The 23,906-nt window shown below is 26.4% G+C and overlaps 1 protein-coding gene across 1 annotated transcript; it reads left to right on the forward strand.

Moving 5' to 3' along the window:
• Positions 1-1,045: 1,045 nt before the first annotated feature.
• Positions 1,046-18,221, forward strand: LOC145844730 (serine-threonine kinase receptor-associated protein-like). Its single transcript, XM_082952152.1, has 8 exons — positions 1,046-1,187; positions 5,663-5,798; positions 7,100-7,254; positions 7,889-7,988; positions 8,408-8,545; positions 9,741-9,877; positions 14,574-14,717; positions 17,991-18,221. The coding sequence occupies exons 1-8, from the start codon at positions 1,073-1,075 to the stop codon at positions 18,014-18,016; spliced, it is 951 nt and encodes a 316-aa protein (XP_082808278.1). The 5' UTR covers positions 1,046-1,072; the 3' UTR covers positions 18,017-18,221.
• The last annotated feature ends 5,685 nt before the right edge of the window (positions 18,222-23,906 follow it).

Raw genomic sequence — 23,906 nt, forward strand, 5'->3', positions numbered from 1 at the left:
ATTTAAAAAAATCTAACGCAAGACATTTTTAAAAATTTTGTTCCAACAGAATTTTCTAAATATTGTAAGGAACATCTACTGAAAGTTTGAGGTAGTTATCTCAAAAAACGTAGAAGGAGATAGATTTTAGTGATTTCTAGTTATTTGTTGTTTTAGTTTGCGTTTTAGTTATCAAAAATTATTTTGTGTTTAAAAAACCTGTAAAAAGCAACTTGTAGCTTAGTTAAAAGTCAATAAAATAAGACAAATTTGAAAAAAGGTGATTTACCCACCCTATACCCTTAAAAAGTGCAATAAACTAGTTGCACTACTATCTTCTGAACTCAATCAGCATAATCAAGAATGATTAGTCTCCTTCAAAGATTAGATTAATTTATATGCATAGTCCTAAAACTGCAAAAATAATATCCTCGTGCAACTCAGCTAATTAGTTTTTATAAAAATTTCCTTTAGTCCAACCCAGAACAGTCCAAATTGGTTGAGTTGTTTAAGCTAATGAATATTTCACTAAACCTTTTAACTCTGTAGCTTGATAAACTAGAATGCAAAAAAAAATTAAGAGCATTTTCTCTATAAAGTCTTTAGGAAAAACTTTTATAAATATTTTTACATGGATATGTACTAAATTTATAGTTTCAAAATAATGTTTAAAACTAGTTTTAAAATTATAAAAATTAAATGACTTACTTAACTAATTTTTGTTATTTTTATGCTACTTACACTTTAATCATATATTTATAATCGAGGCATCTAAGTACTTAAATAATAAGTACTTATTATAAACAGGCTCCATCATATCTTTTGTTATTTATGAAAGAGAAGTAAATTAATTAGAATTTTTTCTAATTTAAATTACCTTACTTTATAAAAATATTGTTGTTTTTATAGTTTAAGTTTACAGTTTCTTAAATTTGTGTCACTATTACTACTATCAATTATTTTCTTACAGCATGTATCTTGTTATATAATACTTAGTTATAGTTTGTTCACTGCAAGCCAATCTTATTTATTTAAAGTCCTATAAATATAGTGTCTATATTTTTACAGGTACTGCCCATACTGTTGTTAAATTATGAAAATGGCCAAGCAAACTCCATTAACTTGCAGCGGTCATACTCGTCCTGTTGTTGATTTAAAGTTTTCTAAAATAACCGATGACGGTTACTTCCTTATATCTTCTTGCAAAGGTGAGTTGTACATTAAATGAGTTAAATGACTTTGATTTGTAGAATCTTGTAAGTCAGCTACATTTTCATTGATTGTTTTTTGTTAAAAATAATTTTTAGTTTATAAAGTTTCACTCATTTGAAAATTTTCTTCTATGATTGAAATGCCTGTTTGATATTTAGAATTATTTACTATATGGTATTGAATTCAGAATTATAAAAAAAAAACTGAAAACTATAACTATAACACAAAGCTTTGGTTTTAAAGTTTAATTATCAAATGTGTAAAATTAAACATGACATCAAAGGCTCCTTATTTATACTATTACTTAAATAACCAAATATGTAATCAGAAAGAAATCTAATAGACTTGATTTTCACATTGTTTATCTTATATTTTAGTTCAATTAAGTTTAAAGTTCAATAAACTTTATCCAATTGTTACGTCCTTTTGGTAGCTTAAGTACTTTATTTTTATTTTTACTTAAATTTTTGTATTTTTGTTTGGATTTTTATTTATTTATCAAGTATTTTGCTGAAGAGATTTGGTTGAAGTTACTTTAAAACAAAATATGTTAATTGTGCAGTGAGTTATTTTAATTTTTTTTCAAGCTATGCGAGTTAATATATATTTAGTATTTAATTCAGGTTATCATTGTTGCTATCACCAAACTGTGTTGAGTGTTCTGTTATTTGAGTTTTATATGATTGATATTTTTAATATACTTGACTTTTCCATTTGGTTATAGTTGTAGAAATTTTATAATACATTTTTAAATTGAATTAAAAGGTTATTGATGTAAATAGATAATATATGTTAAATTTTACTAAGCAGCTAAAAGAAAAATAAAACTTATTTAAAAGTTTGTGCATTTGGTTTTAATTTGCATATCTACATCAGCTGATTGCTGATTTACATTATTTCAATGAACTGCACAGTTAAATTTATTTGTGATGTTTTTTTTCTAGCTTTGGCATGTAGCCTTGTTTGGGATATGAGCTTTAATAACTAAAAAAATAAATTCACTGCTAAGTAAAGCTTTTGCCTACTGTATAATTCAGTTATAAAATTAAAAAGTAATATTAAGTTATTTATAGCTAAATATATTTTGTAGAGAATGGATATTTAACTTTCTGAAGTTTTTTTATAAACTAATTTTTTGTACTTTCCAAACCAATATTTAGAATTCAAAACCATAAAACAAATTTTTAACTTATGTATATAGTTTTAATTTAATGCTTTTAATAAGCTAGTTCTTTTGTTAGTAAATCTGAAGAATACTGTGGTATTTTAAAACTTGTTTTAAGAATGTAGTTCATTAAGGCTTGTTTGAGTTTTGTGAATGTTTCCTTATTTTCAAAATGTTCAGCTACTTTTAATATTATAAGTTCATAATATCTTACAAAAAGATTTAATTTAGTTCTTTTAAATTATTTAAAATTAAAAAATTTAGAATTAAAAAATAATCAGATTTTTGGTCATATTTTTATATATTTTTTTATTAAAAAGTTTAACTACAGATTTTTGTAACTATTGCAAGGTACATTTCTAAAAAGTTTAACACATTTGCCTCAAAAAACTTAGGGTAGGAGGAGATAGGTTTAAGTGATTTCTATTTATTCACTGTTTTAGTTTTCTCCTCCTTAAGGGACCTATTGTACTCTACAACGTTAACTGGCTGTATCTCATAAGTTGGTTTGAATATCAAAGTTCTGTAAAAAGCATAACTGTTTTTTTCTTTATGTTTTTAAATAAAGTTTTTATTTCTTTTTATTTTTGTTCTGACAGTTTTTTCTAAATATTGCAAGAAAAATTTCATGCAAGTTTGAGCTACTTATCTCAAAAAATGTAGGAGGAGATAGATTTTTAGTGTAATAATCTTTATTTGTTGTTTTAGTTTGCGCCCCCAAAAAGAACCTATTGTTGCCTCCGACCTTGACCTGCTATATCTTAAAAATATTTTGTACTTATAAAATCTGTAAAAAAATAAATAGCTTGATTAAAAATCTATAAAATAAGATCAAAAAGCTTATTGTAAATTAATGAAATTATTTAAAATATATTAAACCTGTTTCACATTAGTTAAAATTAGACAGACATTTTAAAGTGAATATTCTTTTTATACATACACTGCAATTTTTGACTTAAAAATATTGTGTTTCTAATTTTTAAACGTTTTGTATATCAAAAGATGTTGCTTTGCATTTGATGCAACACAGACTATCAATGCATAAATTCACTATGGATTCCATTTTAATATTTTGGTTAAAAGTTAAAATGAATACAGGAAGATTTGGTAATGGATTTGCTAGTTTCATCATGTATTGTTTCAGAATTATTGATGATTAACCAGTTATTATAATAAATTGTTAATAAAAGTAGTTATTCTGTTATAAGCATTTGATTTTCAAAATATAAGTGACATCAGTATGAGTGGTTCTTTTTTAATTGTCTTAGTATCATCATTGTAAATATGTCCCAAAAATACGAGTAGTGCTCTTTACAAACTTTCAAGTTATAACTGTATGCTGTTTTTTTTTTCTTTTTAATTTGTTAAACACATTTATGACCTAATTGTAATATATGGTGCATGCACATTACTTTAGTAAATACTATTTAGATTCCTGTTTTTTAACTAAAAAAAATAAAAAAAAAAACATTTTTCAAGTCTCACAAAGTTACTGTTATAAAGGTACAGTAACCTCTCGCATCTTTACGCACTCGTGACGTTACGCACTCTCTTTTAGTTATGCATTTAAGAATTGTAAAAAATTAAAAAAAAAATTTTTTAACTTTTTTTAATATTGCACAATTTAGGTTTATTGTATATTTTTAATTTAAATTATGTTTTTAAATGCGAACTCACCTCTCTATTTCTTTAGACTTTGTAAACTTTTGATACTTTACTTATTGATAAACATTTAGTTATACATCAGTATATCAGAAATTTTGTTAACAGTAAGAGATAATTTTTATATTTTTTTTCAAAAGAAGAAATCCATTACAGCACCAAATGCATATTTATGTACAAGGCTATAGAAACAAATTTTAACATAGACACCACACCATTTTTTAATAGTAAATAAATGCTTAATTATAAATTGAATTTGCTAAGTAGAACAGAAAATAAATGTTAAGTATCAAATAACTCACATATAAATAAAGATAAAATCTACTTATTATTGATATTAGTAAAAATTTTCTACAAGTATTATTGTTTTATATAAATATAAATCCTTTTTTTAATATATGTATAGTTTTATCTTTTGTTTTCATATTTATAAATAAAGTAAACAAATTGTTAAAAGTTGGAAAGTCCCCAATCTGCATTTAACTAGAAGCAATTTCAAAAAACAGCCATTATAGTAAGTATATTTGGTACCTTTTGTATCTTAACGATTTCTGGTATCTTTTTCTGTGGACACAATGTGCGTAAATAAGCAAGAGGTTACTGTACAACGATTTAATTATGTATATTATATTTTATCAATGTAGAAAATAGTAACATTTTACTTAAGTATTATTGTTACAAACATATGTTACTTAAAAAAGATGATTTTTAAATTTGATAGTTGTTCACAACTGACAAAGCACATTTGTAAGTATCTAGTTTATCAGTTGATCAGTAAATATAATCTTACTGAGTTTTTTATACTACATCTACCTAAAGAAAAATTTAAACAAATATGTTTTTTGTATGCAATTTTAAGTTGCTTAGTTAAATTTAATTACAATTAAGTTAATACCATAAGTCAACTTGCAGTAATATAAATTATTTTCTCCTATAAAAGCACTTGACTGTAACTGTCAAAACTATGCTTGTAAACTGTACAGACTTTTATTAAAATGCTGAAACTTGATACATGTAAAAAAAAGGCTGTATTTACTAGTAGTATTTATAACATATCAATGTTAGTTTTTTGTTGTTTAACACTATTTACAATGTCATTTAAACATCTACTTTATTAATTTAAGTTATATTGAACATTTAACTTACTATGCTTGAACCTTTTGATTTTTAAATTTTGAAACCTCATTAAGCAAAAAAATGAACATCAAACATCACAAAACTGTTTAATATATTTATAACTTAATTCCTAAAAAAGAAGTTACATAAAAACATGTTTGTTATCAAAACAATAAAAATATGTTACTGTAAAATAAGTTAAAACATCAATACTGCAATCGTTTGGAAAAAAAAAAACAAGTTATCATAAAGCAGGAAGTGTCAACACTGGTTTTGAATATATTTATATTTACCCTTAATTTTTATGTTTATCTTTAATGTAACATACCTCCTCGATTTATTTTTAGTGAGTTTCGTATTTTTTTAAACTATAATTGTATTGTATTAACAATAAGTGTTAACTAGATATATAAGGTGAAAAGTACTTAGAAAATTGTTACCAAAGTAAACTTAAATATCAACAGTAAATTAAATGAAGTTTTAATTTTTTGTACAAGTTTTTTGAAATAACTATATTCAATTACACAGACCACAACCCGATGCTGAGGCACGGAAACACTGGTGACTGGATTGGAACTTTTCACGGCCACAAGGGGGCGGTGTGGGCAGCAACTTTGAATAATGACGCCACCAAGGCTGCCACCGGATCTGCTGACTTCAAAGCGTTGGTTTTGTTTTAATGTAAAGTTGTTGAGTTAATAATTGGATGAATTAAAGTACTTTTGTTTTATAAGTCATTCTGTAATTTGCTGTTGATAAACTCAAACATTTTACCATAAGAAATACAATAGCTAAAGTAATCCTATAAAAGTTTTACATGTTCTTTTATTATTTTATACATTTTGTTTGCTTCTTTTAAAAGAAAGTAGAAGGGAAACAGATGCATATGTTAAAGGTTGATTTTATGGATAGATTAAACTTTAATGTTTTTTAGTTTGAAAAAAATAAACAATCAATACTTTTTATCAGTGTAGGTTAAAATTTAGACTTTTAGGATTATTCTTTAGAAGTTGTAAAGTTAATAAATATCATGTTAATAAAGATCTATTACCTTCTATTTTTTACAAAATACACATAAATATATGTTTAGTAAAAGCACTAATGTATTTAATTAAAAAAACATATAAAAAGCTGTAAAAAATTTAACTTTTGAAAGAATTACAAAATAGTTGGTCATAGCTTTTTAAACTCAAAATAAATCTTGAGTTAATAAAATATTAAAGTTTTAGGCATCCATAAGTTTTTTTTTAACAGGGTTTAAATTTTTAATACGAGTGTTTCTGCTACTTGACAATTTTTCCATTTTGTTTACAAAACTAATGAATTTCTTTATTTTATTATAAATTAATAATAACCCTTTCACATTATTAATTAATACTCTATATGTATAATTGAATTTTCTTCGATCAACAAAATTCTATACACTGAAATTTTGATTTTGCGTGCTAATTTCAAAAGTGGTTGTTATAATTAAATAAAAATTTTGATTTCATCTCTATACACCTTAACTATTAGCTAATGAATCTAACCAGTGTATTTCCACCAGAAAAGCTAGTTTGAATATTTCATCGAAACACAATATATTTCAACATGCAAAACTAATTCCATAACTCGCAATAAATTTGCAACAACCTTTCTTTTTAAAATAAGCTAGTTAACTTCATATCAACATTAGGAAATAAAATGTTTGTGTGATATACAGCCACTGTTACAGTTGGAAATAAGCTGGTAATAACCTTTGCACACCCTTAACACACAGTTGACGGGTTTAATTGTTTAAATATTTTGAAATTTCGATATAAAGTGTTTAATTTTTAAGGTCGTAATAGCAATTGCTGACTGCTTTATTATTTTTACAGCTTAGTTTGTGGGTAATTCTCAGTTAAATTAACTGTTAATTCACACTCACATACAAATAGAAATACAAGTTTTCAGCGAAAATAAAAACAATTTAATATTCAACAGCAAGATATGGGACGCGGTGAAGGGTGAGGAGTTGGTGTCGTTCAATCACGACCACATCGTCAAAACCGTGGCTTTCTCCTCGGATTGCGAGAAACTTCTGACCGGTGGACAGGAGAAAATACTCAGGTGCTTCCACACCAGCAAGCCCGAATCTGGTTTGTTGCTTGTAATAAATATTTTATAAATTTCTAATATCTATATCGAAATGGTACAAGCACCTATATTGAGGGTATGAATGAAATCTTCGTCTAACCTGAATTCTAATTTATTAAGTAATCTCATGTTTAATATTATGTAAGAAATTACATACTAGTGCTGGAAATTCTAAGGTCAGATGAATAATAATCATTAAGTTTCTGAAATTTTTCATTTTGAATCAAAGATGCTTTGCATTCTAAATAAAATGTTGCTAGTTTTTCAAAATCCTTTTATACTTGAAAAATACAACGATATACCATTATATATATATCTTAAATGTAACATTTTTGACAATTTAAAAGTCCAGAGGATTTAATTGAAAATATTATTAGTTTAATCCAAAATTATTTTATTAATATTTTAGTTAGAATTTATTTATACTAACAATAAAATACTGAGGTTATACAAACTACTTTTTTGCTACTAGTTGAACAATTTACATATAACAGAAAAGGAAATCTGTTAAATAAATAAAAAACATATTTAAATAATATGGAATCTTTAAGAGTTAAGACTATTTAAATTTTTTTTGTTTAAGTTTATATTTAACAAATTTTAATTTTCAAAAAGTTTAATTTTACAAATTTACAGACCCTGACGTAGTAGCCAAACACGATAAATCAATTAGAAAGACACTTTGGATGTCCAACGACCACCATTGTCTGAGTGCTTCGGAAGACAAAACTATCAAGTTAGTCATAATATTATTAAAAAAAATTAAAAATAATATCATCAACTTTTTTGTCATATGTTATTTAGATATTTTATTTTGGTTTTTCAGAAAAATGGTTTTCATTAATGGTTTAAGGGTAGATCATTGGTGTAAAATTGCAAAACCAACTAATTTTGTACATACTTATGTGTATAAGTAAAAATTAAAATGTTTTTTTCTTAGTTTTCTAAACTATCAACAACTTCTTTGTTTCTCACTTAAGACTTATAACAAAATAGATTTAGATTACTTATCTGTTCCTACAAAAATAGTCATTTAAAAACAACAATTGTTAAGAATTTGTATACGATACGGTTTCATAGAATTAAGTTAAGCTTTTCAAATGCTTCAAAAAAAGTCATAACCCGTTTTGTTTCAAAATTATTTTTTGTTTATAGAAAATGGGATCTGGATTCGCGGTGTTCAGTGCAGACCATCCAGTTTCCATCGGTTCCAACCGATATGGAACTTTCAGAAGATGAAAAAGTTCTGCTCGTTACTTACGGTGACAAAATTGCACTGTACGATGCTAGAACGTTAGTGTTTTAAGAAATTTTATTATTATTCACTTTTAATCTTATCGTAATACTTTTTTGAGTTTAACTTATCATTATTTTTTTGTCCTAAATTTTGGAATGTTTTTTTTTTGCTTTTTGATTCATAAATTATACTGATAAAATTTTACTTTTCATTTATGAAAAAAAAATACACTCTATGGTGCTAGAACGTTTAAAGCCAATTTTTTTGAATGAAAGATGTTTAAAGGAAATGACGTGAGACTTATCCTTTTATTAATATACCATTATAAAGTTTTAACTTTAAGGAAACAAATTTATGTCTAAGCATTTCATTTTGATTACATATTTTACAATGAACTCGATAATAGTTTATAAATATTTTTCTTTAGAGTGTTCAAGAAATGCTCTTAACATAGTTTTTAAACGAAAATAAAAAAATAATCTGGGTCGTTATCAAAAAATATAATAGTATTTTAAACGAACTGAAAATTATTTTTCTCTGTTTTCTCAATTAAAATTTTATTTCTTTATGTTGTTAAATTTGTAGTATTACAAAAAGTTGTTTGTGAACTTTATTTCAAGAAACTTATTAAATAGCATTTTTTATTGATTTCAAACACCTGAAATTTTATTTTACATGCATTGTATTGCACACAAAGAACTTTTTCTTTGTCACATTAAGCTTAGATATTATCAGTTTGTTTTATATTTATTGTAAAGCTATTGCAAAATTATATTTTTTTTAATGAGCTTATGTAAGCACTGGTTAAAAATTGTGAAGAATTTATTTATTGTGAGAAAAATAAAAGAAATTTTTGTTTTTGAAAACTGCTAAGTAAATTTTAGCGATGGCTGTAAGTACAATTCATTTCAATCAATAATGATAGTTCGTTTACGAAAATAAGTCTATTTTTACCCATAAACAGAAAAAATAAAATGCCTTAATTTAACAATTAATCCTTAAATACATATTATTACTTGATCAGTATTTTAAAAATTCCGTTTTTGATTGTGATAAAATTTTTGGTTTATAATTTAATTAATAAGAAATATGCATGTAAATAATATAAGTTGTGTATTTTTTTGACAAATTTCCACCAGCTTAAAAAAAAGGTCACAAAGAGAAAAACAAAAATTGTCAACACAAATATAACTATAAATTAATTATATTCTTTAATATGTATATTTTAATCATATATAATTTTATCCCCAGCTTGAAAGAAATGAGGTCGGCTTCAATGCCGTGCCCATTCAGTTCCGCTTCAATGCACCCGCAAAACAAGTACATTGTGGGCGGGGGAGACAACTTCAAAATATACAAGTTCGACTACAACACCTTCGAAGAACTCGGTTCGTTTGTGTGTATTGCTGAGTTTGACATGATTTAAATATTTTAACTGTTTTAATAAAGTAAACTAAATACATACCAGCTTGAAAGATTGCTGAAATGTTCTTGTGTATACAAATTTCACCGTAACTTTCAAGATAGCAAAACAATTGTTTCAACCCTAAACATCTTTTTAAAAACAGCTCTTCACCGAACAGGGTTTTTTAACTCATTGACTAAATTACTAGCTTTTAGGCTTGAAAAAATAGAAGTTGATCTTGATTTAATGTACTTTTAGCTGAATATTTCAAAAGCAAACATGTCTTGTACAGTTTTTCATCAATAAGTGTTGGCAATAATCGATATTGAAAAACATAATTTTAATTCAAAGGTATGTCTATATTCATATTTTTGTAATTATTTTTCACTGCAAAGCAAAATAATATATGTGAACATTAATTTAGATAAAGGTTTGCTCGTTTTTAGTGTTAAGGGCCTAAGTGAGTTGTAGTTTCAGTAGAAAGTAAAGTAATATTTTAGGGATAAATAACTTTTCGAACGTTTACACTAAAGCTACTATGTACATTATTAAAATACAAAAAAAGACTTGGCGCAGCTTTAAGTTTAATTTAAATTAAAGAGCTTACAACTAAACACTCTCACAAATCGTTTCAAGCTGTAATGAACTGTAATATTTCTGAGTAAGTAGAAACCTATTCGTGTTTAGAAATATTCGCTTAAATTTTTTAGAAAGTCTACACTTACAAGTTTAAATTATTTATTGAAACATTTAGTTGTTTAGTATTTTTTATTAACTGAATTTTATGTTTAAACCATATCCTAGAAATAAAAATGGGATAGTAAGATAAGATTTTGACAATACAAATTATAAGCAATAATGCCAACTAACTTGACATTGCCCTCCTTTTACCCATTTACTATTTATTGATCACTAACTTGCTAAAATCGATTATAAGAATATTTTTTACAACATAAAAGGAAAATGAAGTGGCTCATTAATTTAATGTTGAACACTCTTTTGCCCACTTGACCTGCTAAAGTTGCCCAAAAGGGCAAAAACCAAGTTTAAATGGTTTGAAATAATTTTCCTAGTAAAAGTCACTAATAAAACTTTTGGTATTTAGTTTTGTTGCAACTAAAATTAGTTGTAAGATAACACAAGTAAGTAGCATGTAAAATTAATCAGTTATCGTTGATCTGTAACGATACGTTATTTTATTCCAATTTTCTATTTTTTAATTGGAAACACTTTGTTGTTCGGAAAGCTAAATTTGAAATTGTTGCTATAACAATTGTCTTCAGTCAAGTAAAAGAGTATTGTAAGCTTGGACATTGTTACAGTGAGTAGTCTGAGTTCTGAGGAAAGAATTGGAGGAAGTTTATTGTCTTCCAGCAGAATCACCTTTCCCTGAGTGCTAGTGACTAATTTTATTGACTTTTTTTTATAACCAAGATACTTAAATTGTTTTTAGACACATTTAAGTATTTTCTTGAATTTTGTTAACATTGTATAAAATTTTATAACAGTTTATAAAATTTTATTGATTTTTTTCATACCTGAGTTTTTATTGTAATTTTTGTCTAATTTTAACTACTTTATTCATTTTAAGTTTTTTATATTTTGTTACTAATTGGTTTACTATTAAGTTTTTAGTATATAAATTTATCCCAACTATTTTGTGTTTTATATTATTAAATAATTTTTATTAAAGTAAAATTAAACTATGTCTCGGGTCAGTCCAAGCCCAGAGTGTCTTCCAGACACTAGGATTCAAACTCGGGCTAGGAGTGCTCGCATTCAGAGCCAGAGACCTCTTAGCCATGAGTCCACCATTGACCCTCCTACCCTCCAAAACAAACCCTTGGAAGTTGGTATGCCAACCTCCTCTGGTTTCAGATCGTTTATTCTACAAAATCTTAACACGTACCGTAGATCATGGTCGAAAAACATTTAAAAGTAACATATTTACTTTTAGAACATTTTAGCGGATTTGTTCTTCAGGCCTTCATAATTTTGAAAAAGCTTTATTAAAGGAAAAAAAATACTGAAAAATTCATTGTAAAAAAAACTTGACTTTGTCAAAATTCAACTAAGAGTAGCGTAGCTTACTTACCAACTGTAAATGAAGGATTTTTAAAATAATGTTCAGGTAAAAAGTAAAATCGAACATTTGCATCAAATTTTATTGAAATGTTAACGCAAACCACAATTCTCAATAATCATCGCTCGACGAAGAGCTGGCAATCTTTCTAACCGACTTCTTCTCGATCACTATCTCCACCTCGCTCTCGCTGCTACTTTCGCAGGAACTTTTCTTCCTCAGGCAGTCGCAGAAGTCGCTCAGCTCGCAGCACAGGTACTTGAAGACCTTCAAAACGGAGGAAACGTTCTGATCCAGGTCGCACTGCGTGCAGTGGCAAATGGAAAAATTCTCCAGGTGGTGCAGCAGCTTCAAAGCCAAACCTGCGTTGTTGGAAGGATATGTGTGTTAAAGAATAAAAAAAGCTTAACAAACGGTGAGCAGTAAATTGAGTATGAAACTAAATTAGTTTTACTAAAAACAGATGCTTTCGCTCACAATTTAACTAATTTAGAATTAGTTTACTCACCTGCGATGTTAAACAAATTACAGTAATACACAACAGAATATCACTAACGTTTTGTTATGCATAAAAAAGTAAAAAAGTATGTGCTTTTCTACCACGCTCATCAGCGTTTAGTTCGCATAAAGAGTTGCTGTTACAACTAAGAAATTCGAACCTACAAACTAACAAAATGTAGCACAAGTACCAGCAAACCTGCGATGTTGGCCGGGAGGAACCTGCTCTTCCTCACTATTTTCTCGATACCTTTCTGGCTCCACCCGAAGCACCGCTGCCTCACTTCCTCGAACTTGCACTCCACGCAGCACAGATCGTCCAAAATTTTCTCCTTTCCGCAGTGAATAGCGGTTTCGAGGCACTTCAGGTTTTCGAAGCGGCTCACTTTGATCTTGTGGTGCTCCTTCATGTCCTCTATCACGTCATACAGGTCGACCACGTGACACAGCAGCAGGTTGACCATTTTCTCCTTGTCCTTGTCGTAGCAGGACGAGAAGTCCTGGTATGTCGCGTTGTACTCGGAGCAGAACTTCTTGTTCTTCGTCGACGGGCTGCGGCTCACCTTCAGCGACTTCCGCACAAAGTCCCGGTTGCCGCTGGTCTTGTACGCCGCCTCCTTGGCGTACTGCATCGAAAGCGGGCAGGGGTGGCTGTCGTGGTAGGTGGCGTCGCACTCGGGGTACCAGTGCTGCATGAAGTTGAGGTCGTCGATGGGCGGAATGGGCAGCCTGTCATCGTCCTGGCAGGTCGACCTGCAGCTTGCGCGACTCCTGCTGCGGTTACAGGACATTTTACGAGACACACGAAAAGTTGAACACAAAACACGAAAGAACGCAAAGTTCTACTAACAATAGAGTTTTGTGAAATACAAACTCGTTTGTCTTTTTTGCGTAACCATGGCTACAAAACGCAACTTTTTTCGCAAATTTGTGGCGCGAATTTGTTGAAAAAATCAATGAACTTAAAATGCTATATGAATAATTTTCGTTTTTCAATAGTATAAAAGTATACTCTTTGATTTGAACTATTCAGATATATTATAATAATATCAATTGCATTGGCAAATTTTTAACTTAAAAAGTAATTGATTAAAATATTAAAATATTTATTTTCTGTAACTGGGTTTCAAGTCTAAGTTTTAGATTAAAACTTTGAAATAATCCACAAAATTTTTACAGTATATTATTTATATTAGTGTATAACTTTAAAAAAACACTTAATCTTTACTAAGTCTTTTTCTACAAGTCAACTCAGTTTTCAACAAAATTACGATATAAACTCAAGTTGTAAGCTTTGTTTTAGTCTGTGCATTGAAAAACAAAAAATTATATATATTTATTTATAAGTTTAAAAAGTTTAGAAGAATATAATTATTTTAAACAGTCTTTTTTTTTCATATGACCGAAATAAAACTACACTTAAATTTATCTCAACAGAATTAACTATGAAATTACTAATTAATTACTTAATTTAGTCTTAAGTATTAAAAAACACTTATTTAACAAATTTTGAATAAAAAAATTAAAAAAAAAAATCAACATTAAGAAATATAAGCTAATATTGTTACCTTAAAGTTTAACAGTTATAATTTAAAACTAAATAAAAAGTAGCTGAATTATCTTTAGTGTTTTAACCATGTAACTAAGATATATTTATTAAAAATATACTTCTAAGATATACTCTCACGAAAGTTGTAAATCCCCTCAAAATAAATTTATTGAACCTTGAAACTTGTTAATATACCTCAAACTGAACTAAATAACAGCAAGAAGCTTGTTTTTAAATTAACCCTACTTTAGAAATGGAAAGCAATACTTCAAAACGATCATTTTGCATTCCTTCAATAGGGTCGCACAAGGCGCACTTGTTTTAAACAAAGCTTTAAAAAAACACGGTTTTCTGAAATATATTCTCATCAGAGCACTTTGAAACAAATTAATTTATAATTTGACAACTGAACTACCTGAACTAGTAATAATAATAGTACCACATAAATGTCAACAATCTTATCTTTGTAAAATTTTTAACAACTAAATCTGAAGCAACTAATTAACTTAAAATTTTAATAATAAATCAACTAATCCACCCCTCATACAGAGTCTCACAAGGCGCACTTCGGCCCCGTTCACACCATCCGGTATTCCCCCGATGGAGAACTGTACGCCAGCGGGAGTGAAGACGGGACTGTGAGGCTGTGGCAGAACCAGGTCGGCAAATCCTACGGGCTGTGGTGCGGGGAAGGTACGTCGAATTAATTATTAAAAAGAATAAAATTGATTATATTTTGAACATAATAGTGAATAATTTTTTATCTAAATTATTTCTTTATTTTTAATCAAGTCGGTGAATAGTACGGGCTGTGGCGCGGGGAAGTATTTTCTAACTAGTAAAAATATAGTCAAATAAATGTTTAAACGGTTTTTAAATATCATTACATTTATTAAAAGTTTAATTAAATATAATGTTTATAGTTTTTTATTGAATTTATTACATCGATTTGTTGAAAAGTTCTGTTTTTCATGAAAGCTATTTAAAAATGTTTAGTTTCTCTCATAAATAAGCAAATATTTTTGGGTTTACAAGTAATTTGAGGGATCCGTTGAAAATAAAATCATAGTTGGTAAAAAATGTAGAATGGTCATATGAAAACTTTAATAAATTTTTTTTTATCGCAATAAGTAAACATATATTGTTTTGCTAGAAAGTCATGGGCTGTGGTATACGGGGAAAGGTTAGAAAGATTTAAATCTTTTTATGAGTTAGCAAATGACAAATTATAAGAAAGTTAGAATGGATAAATTAAAGTGTAATAACAAACTAGTGTATTATTTATTGATTACACTAACCCATGTTTCTGTTTTTAAACGGGTTAACAAACTTCAACGGAGCTCTGTAAAAAAATAAATACTATAAGGAAAGAATAAAGCTAAAGTTTGTATATATATATGTGTTTATTGAAAATAAAAATAAATACTAAAGATTATTGTAATTTAATGGTTAATAATAGATACAATACATAATGTTAAATCGACTGTTATATCTATTATTAACTTAAAATCTTGAAACTTAGTTTTTTACTAAAGGTTATTTTATAAAATTTAGGTTCTAAAGTTTTTAATAAAGAATTTTTTTTAATTATCTACAAAAGTGTTAATATAAGCTTGCCCTTCAAACTATTGTATTATGTAAAAATTGTAAATAGACTAGATATTAAAATTAAAATGAAGTTTTTAGTAATGATATTTTTATTTTCGGTATTGATAACTTTACTTACATGATAATATAGTTTTTTTTATGCTTGCTTGGGCTGTATAGATAGTCCAACATAATTAAAATTTTAAATAGTAAAAACATTACAGAGCTATTTACAGGGTTCGTGCGCGTCAGGCTAAATCAGGCTAAGTCAGGCTAAATCATTTTTTTTGAAAAAAGTTGAAAATTGTCAGGCTAAATCAGTTTTTTTATTTAAAAATTTGAGAATCTCTGTTTTTCTCAGTTCAAATGCTTGAACATCTTTGATTAAAAAAAATCGAGAAATCTTTTTATGATCAAATTGAAATGTGTTTTTATTTCTAAATAAAGATATAGTTATTAAAGACAAAATCAGTCAGTATTTGTAAAAATAAATGCTTAAAACCTTAAATTTTTTTAAGAACCTTCATTATTTTGTTTTGAGTAGATTATATATGTCATAATTATAAAAAATCATAAAAAAATACAGTTTAAATATTACAGTATAGTTCAACAACTTATCTGTTTGTTTGAATTTGTTTGCATCAGCTATGTTTTTCAGAGCTTACTTGGTTGAACTGTTTTAATTTCTAATTTAAAGGCTTTATACCAATACTTTTTAGATTAAAACTCTTAGCAGTTTATTAATATATTTTACTGTTTGTTTAAAGTGATTGGAGATATTCACAAGACTAAAACTTAGCTTTAAGATATAAGTACTAGGTTTTGTTGGAATACAAATTTTAGGTACAATTCATTTTTCCTCAAAATTTTAAACGTTTTTTTCAAATTATAGTTTAAGCTTTTTAAATCTGATATGACATCAACAATCACTGTATTTATTTAGAGTTTAGGATTTATAATTATGTATCAATTTTAAGTATTAGTCAAAATACTATAATAAACGTATTTTAATTATTTAATACTCATGTAAGCGTTTCATTTTAAATGTTAATAACACACGACAATGCACGTCGTTTTATTATAAATCTTCTGGTTATAATGTTTTTACTTAGTGCTTAATTAAATTGAACAATTGTGTTTAGTAATATATATTAAGTTTCTACACTAGTAATAGATTAGATATAACACTTATTTTAAAACTTATCACTGAATTTGTTATGTTAAGGGCATAGGGGTGGGGGGTCAATCACCTTTTTCACAATTTAGTCTTATTTTATTGAGTTGTTACTAAGCTATGAGTTGCTTTCTGCATACTTTTGAAGCTCAAAATATTTTTGAGATAAAGCTGGTTGAAGTCGGAGACTATAGTAGTACTAATCAAGGCCCCCCAATACCTAAAATGACTTCTAAAGGGGATTTTCCTTACTTTGAAAAAATGTCAGGCTAAATTGGTCTCAGTCAGGCTAAATGAAAAAAAAAATTGCGCACGAATTCTGTATTTAGTAAAGCTAACACTTTGGTAAGTAAAAAAAAATGTTGTCATCACTATTAAGTATTTAATTATTTGTTTATATTGTATTTTTCATCAACACTATCTAATAATTTAATAGTCTAGTAGTGTAATAGGTTATCTAATAGTACCTAAGTGGCTGCAAAACAGTATTCAATTTTCAAAGAATCCATGCAACAGTAATAACTAGTTACTTTAGTATCATCTTATTGAAATATTTTTAGCTGCCTTGTAACAGTATTTTAATATTAATTTTATTAAAAAAGTATAAACTATATTTTGCTCTTGTGTTGCTAACAATAATTACATTCTACTATTATGCTGCAGCTCCTTTAAGTAAGCAAATAGTTGAAATTTTTATTAATTTATTTACAGTTTTTTTCAGTAGTATAAAAACAAATTTACTGTACAAAAACACCTACGCAAAGTTTAGATTGAAAAACTAAACAGGCCAAACAAATATTTGTCAATTTAGCTTTCTAGTTTGTATAATCCATACGTGTAAAAACACAAGTGCACTCGATTGCCTACCTTTGCACAGGTAGAAAAATATTTTGTTGTTCCGACAACTACTTTACTTACTAGTTGTGTTAATACAAGAAATTTTTCATTTGAAAAAGTAAATGTTAAGTCTAGTTAGCTACTACAATGTTTTATAACTTTAAGTTTAGATAAATTATATATGTTCTACATACATATGCTATATATTTTCAACCTAGCAAATAAACTCTGATTAATTTTTTAGCGACTCTTGCTCGTTTTTTGTAACTCAGTCTGTTTACTGCAGCAATTTCTGTATTTGTTAAACATGTATAGATCTAAATGATAATAGATTTTTAAATAATTAATGTGCATTTACTTTTTAACAGAAAACTCCAGTGACAACAGTCAATGAAGTCTGCTGTGAATTTATGGTTTTTGTTGGATACTAATATTTTTTTCTATACAAGTAAGATTAAACCTCAGTTATTTGTGCTACTTTGAGTCATTAAAAATTAAAAATAATTTCTGTTTCGACGTGAAAATCAGTATGATACGTTTAACTAATTTTTGTATGTTTGACATTTTTATTTGTACAATTTTCATTTCAGCACACCTTTTATAAAACATGCTAATTTCGTTTGTGATTTCAAAACATTTCGTTTACAATTCGTTTTCGAGGGTGACGAGTATTTATTTGCTAGCCTTTTTTTTTAAACAAATTTCGTTCTATTTTTGTGGTGCTGACATTATTTTTTCGTGATCTTACAACCTACTAGCCCAGCAAAATGTATGCCGCCTGCTTTTTACGAACAGCTCGTTTCAATTACTCGACATTCAACATTAAGTTTTTCTAATAAAACGCTTGTTGCAATATTAAAAACACGTTTGGTTTTGTATATACATATTTAACAAAGATGTGTGTTTTGTTGTGTAAAAAAAAACTCATTTTTATAAAATTATTTTAAGTTGTTGTAATGTTTGCTTTAAAAAATTTAAGGAGTCATGGTATTAAAATTTACTTGACTTAAGTTGTAACTTCTTATCAAGAAGCAAAAATAAAGCAAAGCTATATATGTGAATACATAAAGCATTATGGTTTATTTAGGTGACTGGGAATAGTAAATAAACTAGTTCTTTGCTAAATAAGTTATCTTTTTAAAAATGATGTATGCTTCATTATTTCTCTACTATTATCCAATATGTCCACATTTTAAACTGCTGTATGAAGCTAACGTTAAAGTTATCATTAAATTGCTATCAAAAAAGCATTACAACGGAAGTAGTTGAAATTTTAATGCTAGTTTAAAACTTTTTTGGTTTGAAAATCTTAAACACATTCAGTATTTTGTAGTGTTTAATACCTATGTAAACATTTCAGCCAGTATAAATTGAGCGCTATGTAAAAGTACTTCTACTGTTAAGGTTGTTTATGACTTTATTAGGCAATTTTTAGATTATGTTCAAGTATCGATATTTCATTGAAACATTACAAGGTATTATAAGTTTTCTTTAAAATTCTTATGACATTAATGAAAAACTTTATTAAATGCATTTAAAATACATAAAAAATTATTGCCGTTTTTTTATTACTAGAATTTAAGAAAATTGTGAAAATTTTATGTTTTAATTAAAAAGAGCTTAGAACCCACGGACCATAAATTTTTCTTTATTACTTTCAACTAATTACTAATATCTTTTTTTAGATTGTGCTTAGTTCCAAACACTAAGTTACAAAAAAGTGTAGTAAATAATGGCTTTAGGACTAAAACTATATAAATATCTAATGTGTATAGTACTACAATTGATAATTATATATACATAACTTTAAATTGTGTTTTTTCTTCGAAAACTTTGATCTTAAAACTGCACTCAGCAGGAACAATCATTTAAACTACAAAAAAAAAAACTCGAAATACCTGGTATTTAAAAATAGGGAAAAAACCTGAAATTTTAAGAATAATTAGTTTAAAAATTTAAAATTTTGAAAAATTTCTACGACTAAAATATTGAAGTTGATTTTTGATTAGATAAAAAATAACTTTTATATACAATGATTTTCTTAATAAGAATTTTAATTGTTATAAAACACATTTAAAGTAGCATTGTAGTATATTCTCGATAAATATTATTTTACTATTTAAATATTCAACCATATGCTAACAAGAAAACTTGTACTTTTAAAAATCTGGATGAAATTTCAAAAAAAACTACTGACCACTCTAACTTAACATTTCAACTGCAGACTGAATATTAACCTTTCAAGACTAAAATTTGGATTAAATTTAGTAGAAATACTACAAACAAAAAATTAACTTTAAATCATGGTAAAATAAAAATGTCTATCAGATTTGATTATAGCAAAGTTAATCTCATATAAAAGCTGTAATTTATTGGTTTGAGATCTTGTATATTTTTATTTACTGTACAATGTTGAAATACTACATAATTGTCCATGTATTATGATTTGTTAGAGATGTTTAATTACAACAAATATGCATATGAGATTATATAAATGTAATTATATAAGTATAATTCGAAGTACTTGAAACATGAATTCTATATAAAGTTTTAAAATATTATAGTTAAAGTTCCTTATATATATTTTGAGTTAGTGATAATATGAAGATATTTGTTAAGTTTATCTAAAGCTTATGTAAGTTATAAGTTTAAAAAAATATTTCATAACTATAAATTTCTATTTTTAGTATTTTTACATACAAAAGTTTTTAAAATATAAAAACTTAGCACTAGAAGGTTAATGTTTAATAATAAGTTTGTTAAATTGCATGTAAATTTAATATAAGTTAAGAGACATTTCAAACTTCTGAAAAATATTTTATTCTCAGGTTTCTTACTGTATAAGTGTGCAACCTACGGCCTTCAAAGCTAAAATTTCTGGTCCGCAATGTTATACTTTACTTAAGAATTTTTTTTGCAAATTAAATATGACTGAGCTTTTTTGTAAAAAAATTTTTTAAAATTAGATATTTATTCACTTATAGTACAAATTAATGCTATTGAAAGTCTTTTCATTATTATTTAGCTTTTAACGAAATGTTTTATATTTAGTTAATAATGTTAAAAAAACTTTACCAGTACAGATATTTTAAAATTCAATAAAACACTTTCTAATAAATTTGTTCCGCCGACTAAAGAAGTTCTCCACCCTTACTGTTTAACAACATCCTATTATGTTTTAAAATCGTTAAGTGAACACTTTTTACAAGCTACTGAAGTGTTTTTTCAATAAATTTCCTATTGAACTAAAACTCATTGTGATACATAGTGAGTTAATGAATTTATATAAGTTGTACTGTTTATAAGTACTAAAATCTCAGCAAGCTCCAAAAATTATCTTAATTTTATGGATTGCCAAAAATCATAGAATTTGATGATTTTTGAAAAATCCTGGAATTTAAAACTTTTTCTCTAAAAACCTGGAATAATTAACCTTTGTAAAAACATTGTTTACATCTAAATAATTTATTTAAATGTTTTTTTAATAATTTTGGTTTGTAAATAAAGTGTTAAAACAAATTAATGCACAAAATCGTTTGAAAAAAAAAACAAATTAAAGTATCAATCTAACTTTGAAACTTAAAAACATTTTTTAAAAGTCTAAACTAGGGTTTCCAAAATTTTCTTTTATAAGGACTGCATCAAAGAAATAAAAAAAGCTATGGCCCTCTGATAAGATTTCTCTGAAAAAATACCATTAAATACTCCTTTTTTTTCTCTTCATCATCTATTCCAAAATATCTAGTATAAGTTTCAAATTAGGACTTCAAGGCCCATAAATTTCTGAAAATTTCCTGTAATATCTAGTATAAGTTTAAAACTACCCTTAAATACGCCTAAAACTTTTATTATTGCTCTTGATCATCAACTTTAGAATATCTGGTGTAAGTTTCAAGATAGGACCTCATGGCCTCCCCTTTGGCCCCTTTGCTGCTTATGGCCTCCTAAATTTCTGTAATGTTCTAATTTAGGAGACCCTGTTCTAAGCTATATATAAGTATTATTTAACTCGATACTGTTATAAAATGTAGTAGTACATAAAAGTAGTTGAATAAGGCAAGATTAAAAAAAGCTGTTGTTAACTTATAAAGCTGCTGACTTAGTGTACAAATAAAATACAATAACTACAAAATATTTAGGTAAGCTGTAATACATCCATTATTTAATATAGCTTAGTATTTTGTCTAGAGGGAAAAACCATTTGTATTTTACTTTTTGTTTGACAGCTTTTAAAACGATTAAGTTAAAAAATGATAATAATACGTACAAAAACATAATACATATATCTTTCATGGTTTTTTAAACAACCTATTTTTTATTTTTTTCAAATTGAATAATGACATACAGAAGATCAAATTTGTCAAATGTGGTTGAAAAATCAATAACAGCAATCTTGCTAATGGGAAGATAAATATTATAAATTTGTTTCTTGAAACTGTGCAGAGATATTGTGAATTTGTCAACAAGGCAAATATTGCTGTTGTAATCTACAATCTCTTCTTAAAGCACTATCAGTTTTTAAAAAGTTAAAAAGTTTCTGCAATTTTTTCTACTGGTAGTATCTTTAGCTTAGTGTTTGCTATTAAAATATCTGTTTTTATTTTGATTCAACTAGCTTGTCTAATGTTTCGTTTGTCACTCTTTCTTTTGATAGTTTTAGGGCACCGGACTTTGTTTATTATATTTTTTTACGTTAAAGTAGCAATAATACAGTTTCAAACATTTTAAAGAACATTTAAGGTAGTGGAATCGATAAAAGCTACTATTCTGCGCAAAAACGAAGTTTTTTGCACATTATACATTTTGGATTAGCGCGCTTTTTAAAACTGATTGAGAAAATTAATTATTGTCATTTTCAATAGTTTCATTAAAAGAAAGCCTTAATGGCCATTTAGTTATAATGCTAGTGGAACTTGTTGTCAGGTTTTGACAATTAGAAACCTAAAAAAAAGTAATTGTAAAAAAGTAAAAGTAGTAAAAAAATAATTATTGTGATATGTTTTTTAGTATTGATTAAAGTTAGAATCAGTTTTAACAAAGTTTTGGAACAATTTGATAAATAGATAGTAATAAGAATAAATGCAACACAGTAACTTAATAACAATTTCAATACAGAAAAATTATTATGTTAAGTTAAGCTTAAATTTATATTAATTGAACAAGTCTATTATACTTAATAACGAATAGAATCATGTAAGAAAATCTTAAAGAGGTGCTACAAGTGTATATATTTAATTTTATTTTAACGAATAAATTTAACCAACTATAACAAAAATTTAGCCCAAAGTAGCCACTAGTGTATAACAAGTACAACAATATTTCTTTTAGGTTTATTTTGTTTACTACACTTTTAATGTTTTTTATCTCAGTAAATTATACGCTATCTTAAACCTACCGCTGACTACGAACTTAAGGAACATACAAAAAAAGATAAAAAATAACTTTTTTTAGTTTTATGTTTTGAATTTCTGTCTTTGCATCTTAGTGCTAAATAGTTGTTACAATTGGTTAAGTTTGTTCGTAAAAATAAAACTAAATATATATCATTTAAATTTAAGAGCATGTAGTATATAAAATTTTTGTTTATCGTTTAGCTAAAAACACCAGTGACTAAATTAAGCTTTTAAAAAAAAGTCAATTGAATCAGTAAACATTTTGGTGCTTTATAAAAGGTTTGTCTAACTTAGTATAGTTAAGCAACTATGTTGAAAAAAATTTCAACTATTTCTAGTCAAATTGAAAATGAACCCTTTGTTACTCATTAACATTAATGAGATTAAAACTTTTGATATTTAAAAACGAATACAACCTAACTGTTTTAAAGTAAAGTTTATCTTGTAAAGTTTTAATGTTTACTAAAAGTACTTCAATCCGAAATAAAAAAATATAGCTACGTAAATCAAGACAGTATTAATTCAATTAAAAACTACAAAAGACATATATTTATTCAACGATCTCATAATTGTAATAAAAATATTCAGTTTGTCTAGATGTAAATGTCATATTGTAAATTTATTAAATAAATTTAAATTAGCTGTTCTTAAAAGAAAATAATTTTACAATTTAAATATAGGCACTAAGATCTTGCATTGTTTGAAATTTGAGTTGAATATAATAACAGAACAATCAAAGAATAAATTAAAAATTATTACTAGTTTTTAAACAAAAATAACATTAAAAGAAATCAAACAGACTTTAAAACAAAAACAAAAGTATTTATGTCAAACTTGTCTAAGTTATTATAAGTTAATATGATAATACCTGAAGATTTAGTAAATAAAAAA

The sequence above is a fragment of the Thalia democratica genome, chromosome 9, assembly GCF_965202585.1.
Source record: "Thalia democratica chromosome 9, ktThaDemo2.hap1.1, whole genome shotgun sequence".
In the NCBI taxonomy this organism is placed as follows: Eukaryota; Metazoa; Chordata; class Thaliacea; order Salpida; family Salpidae; genus Thalia; species Thalia democratica.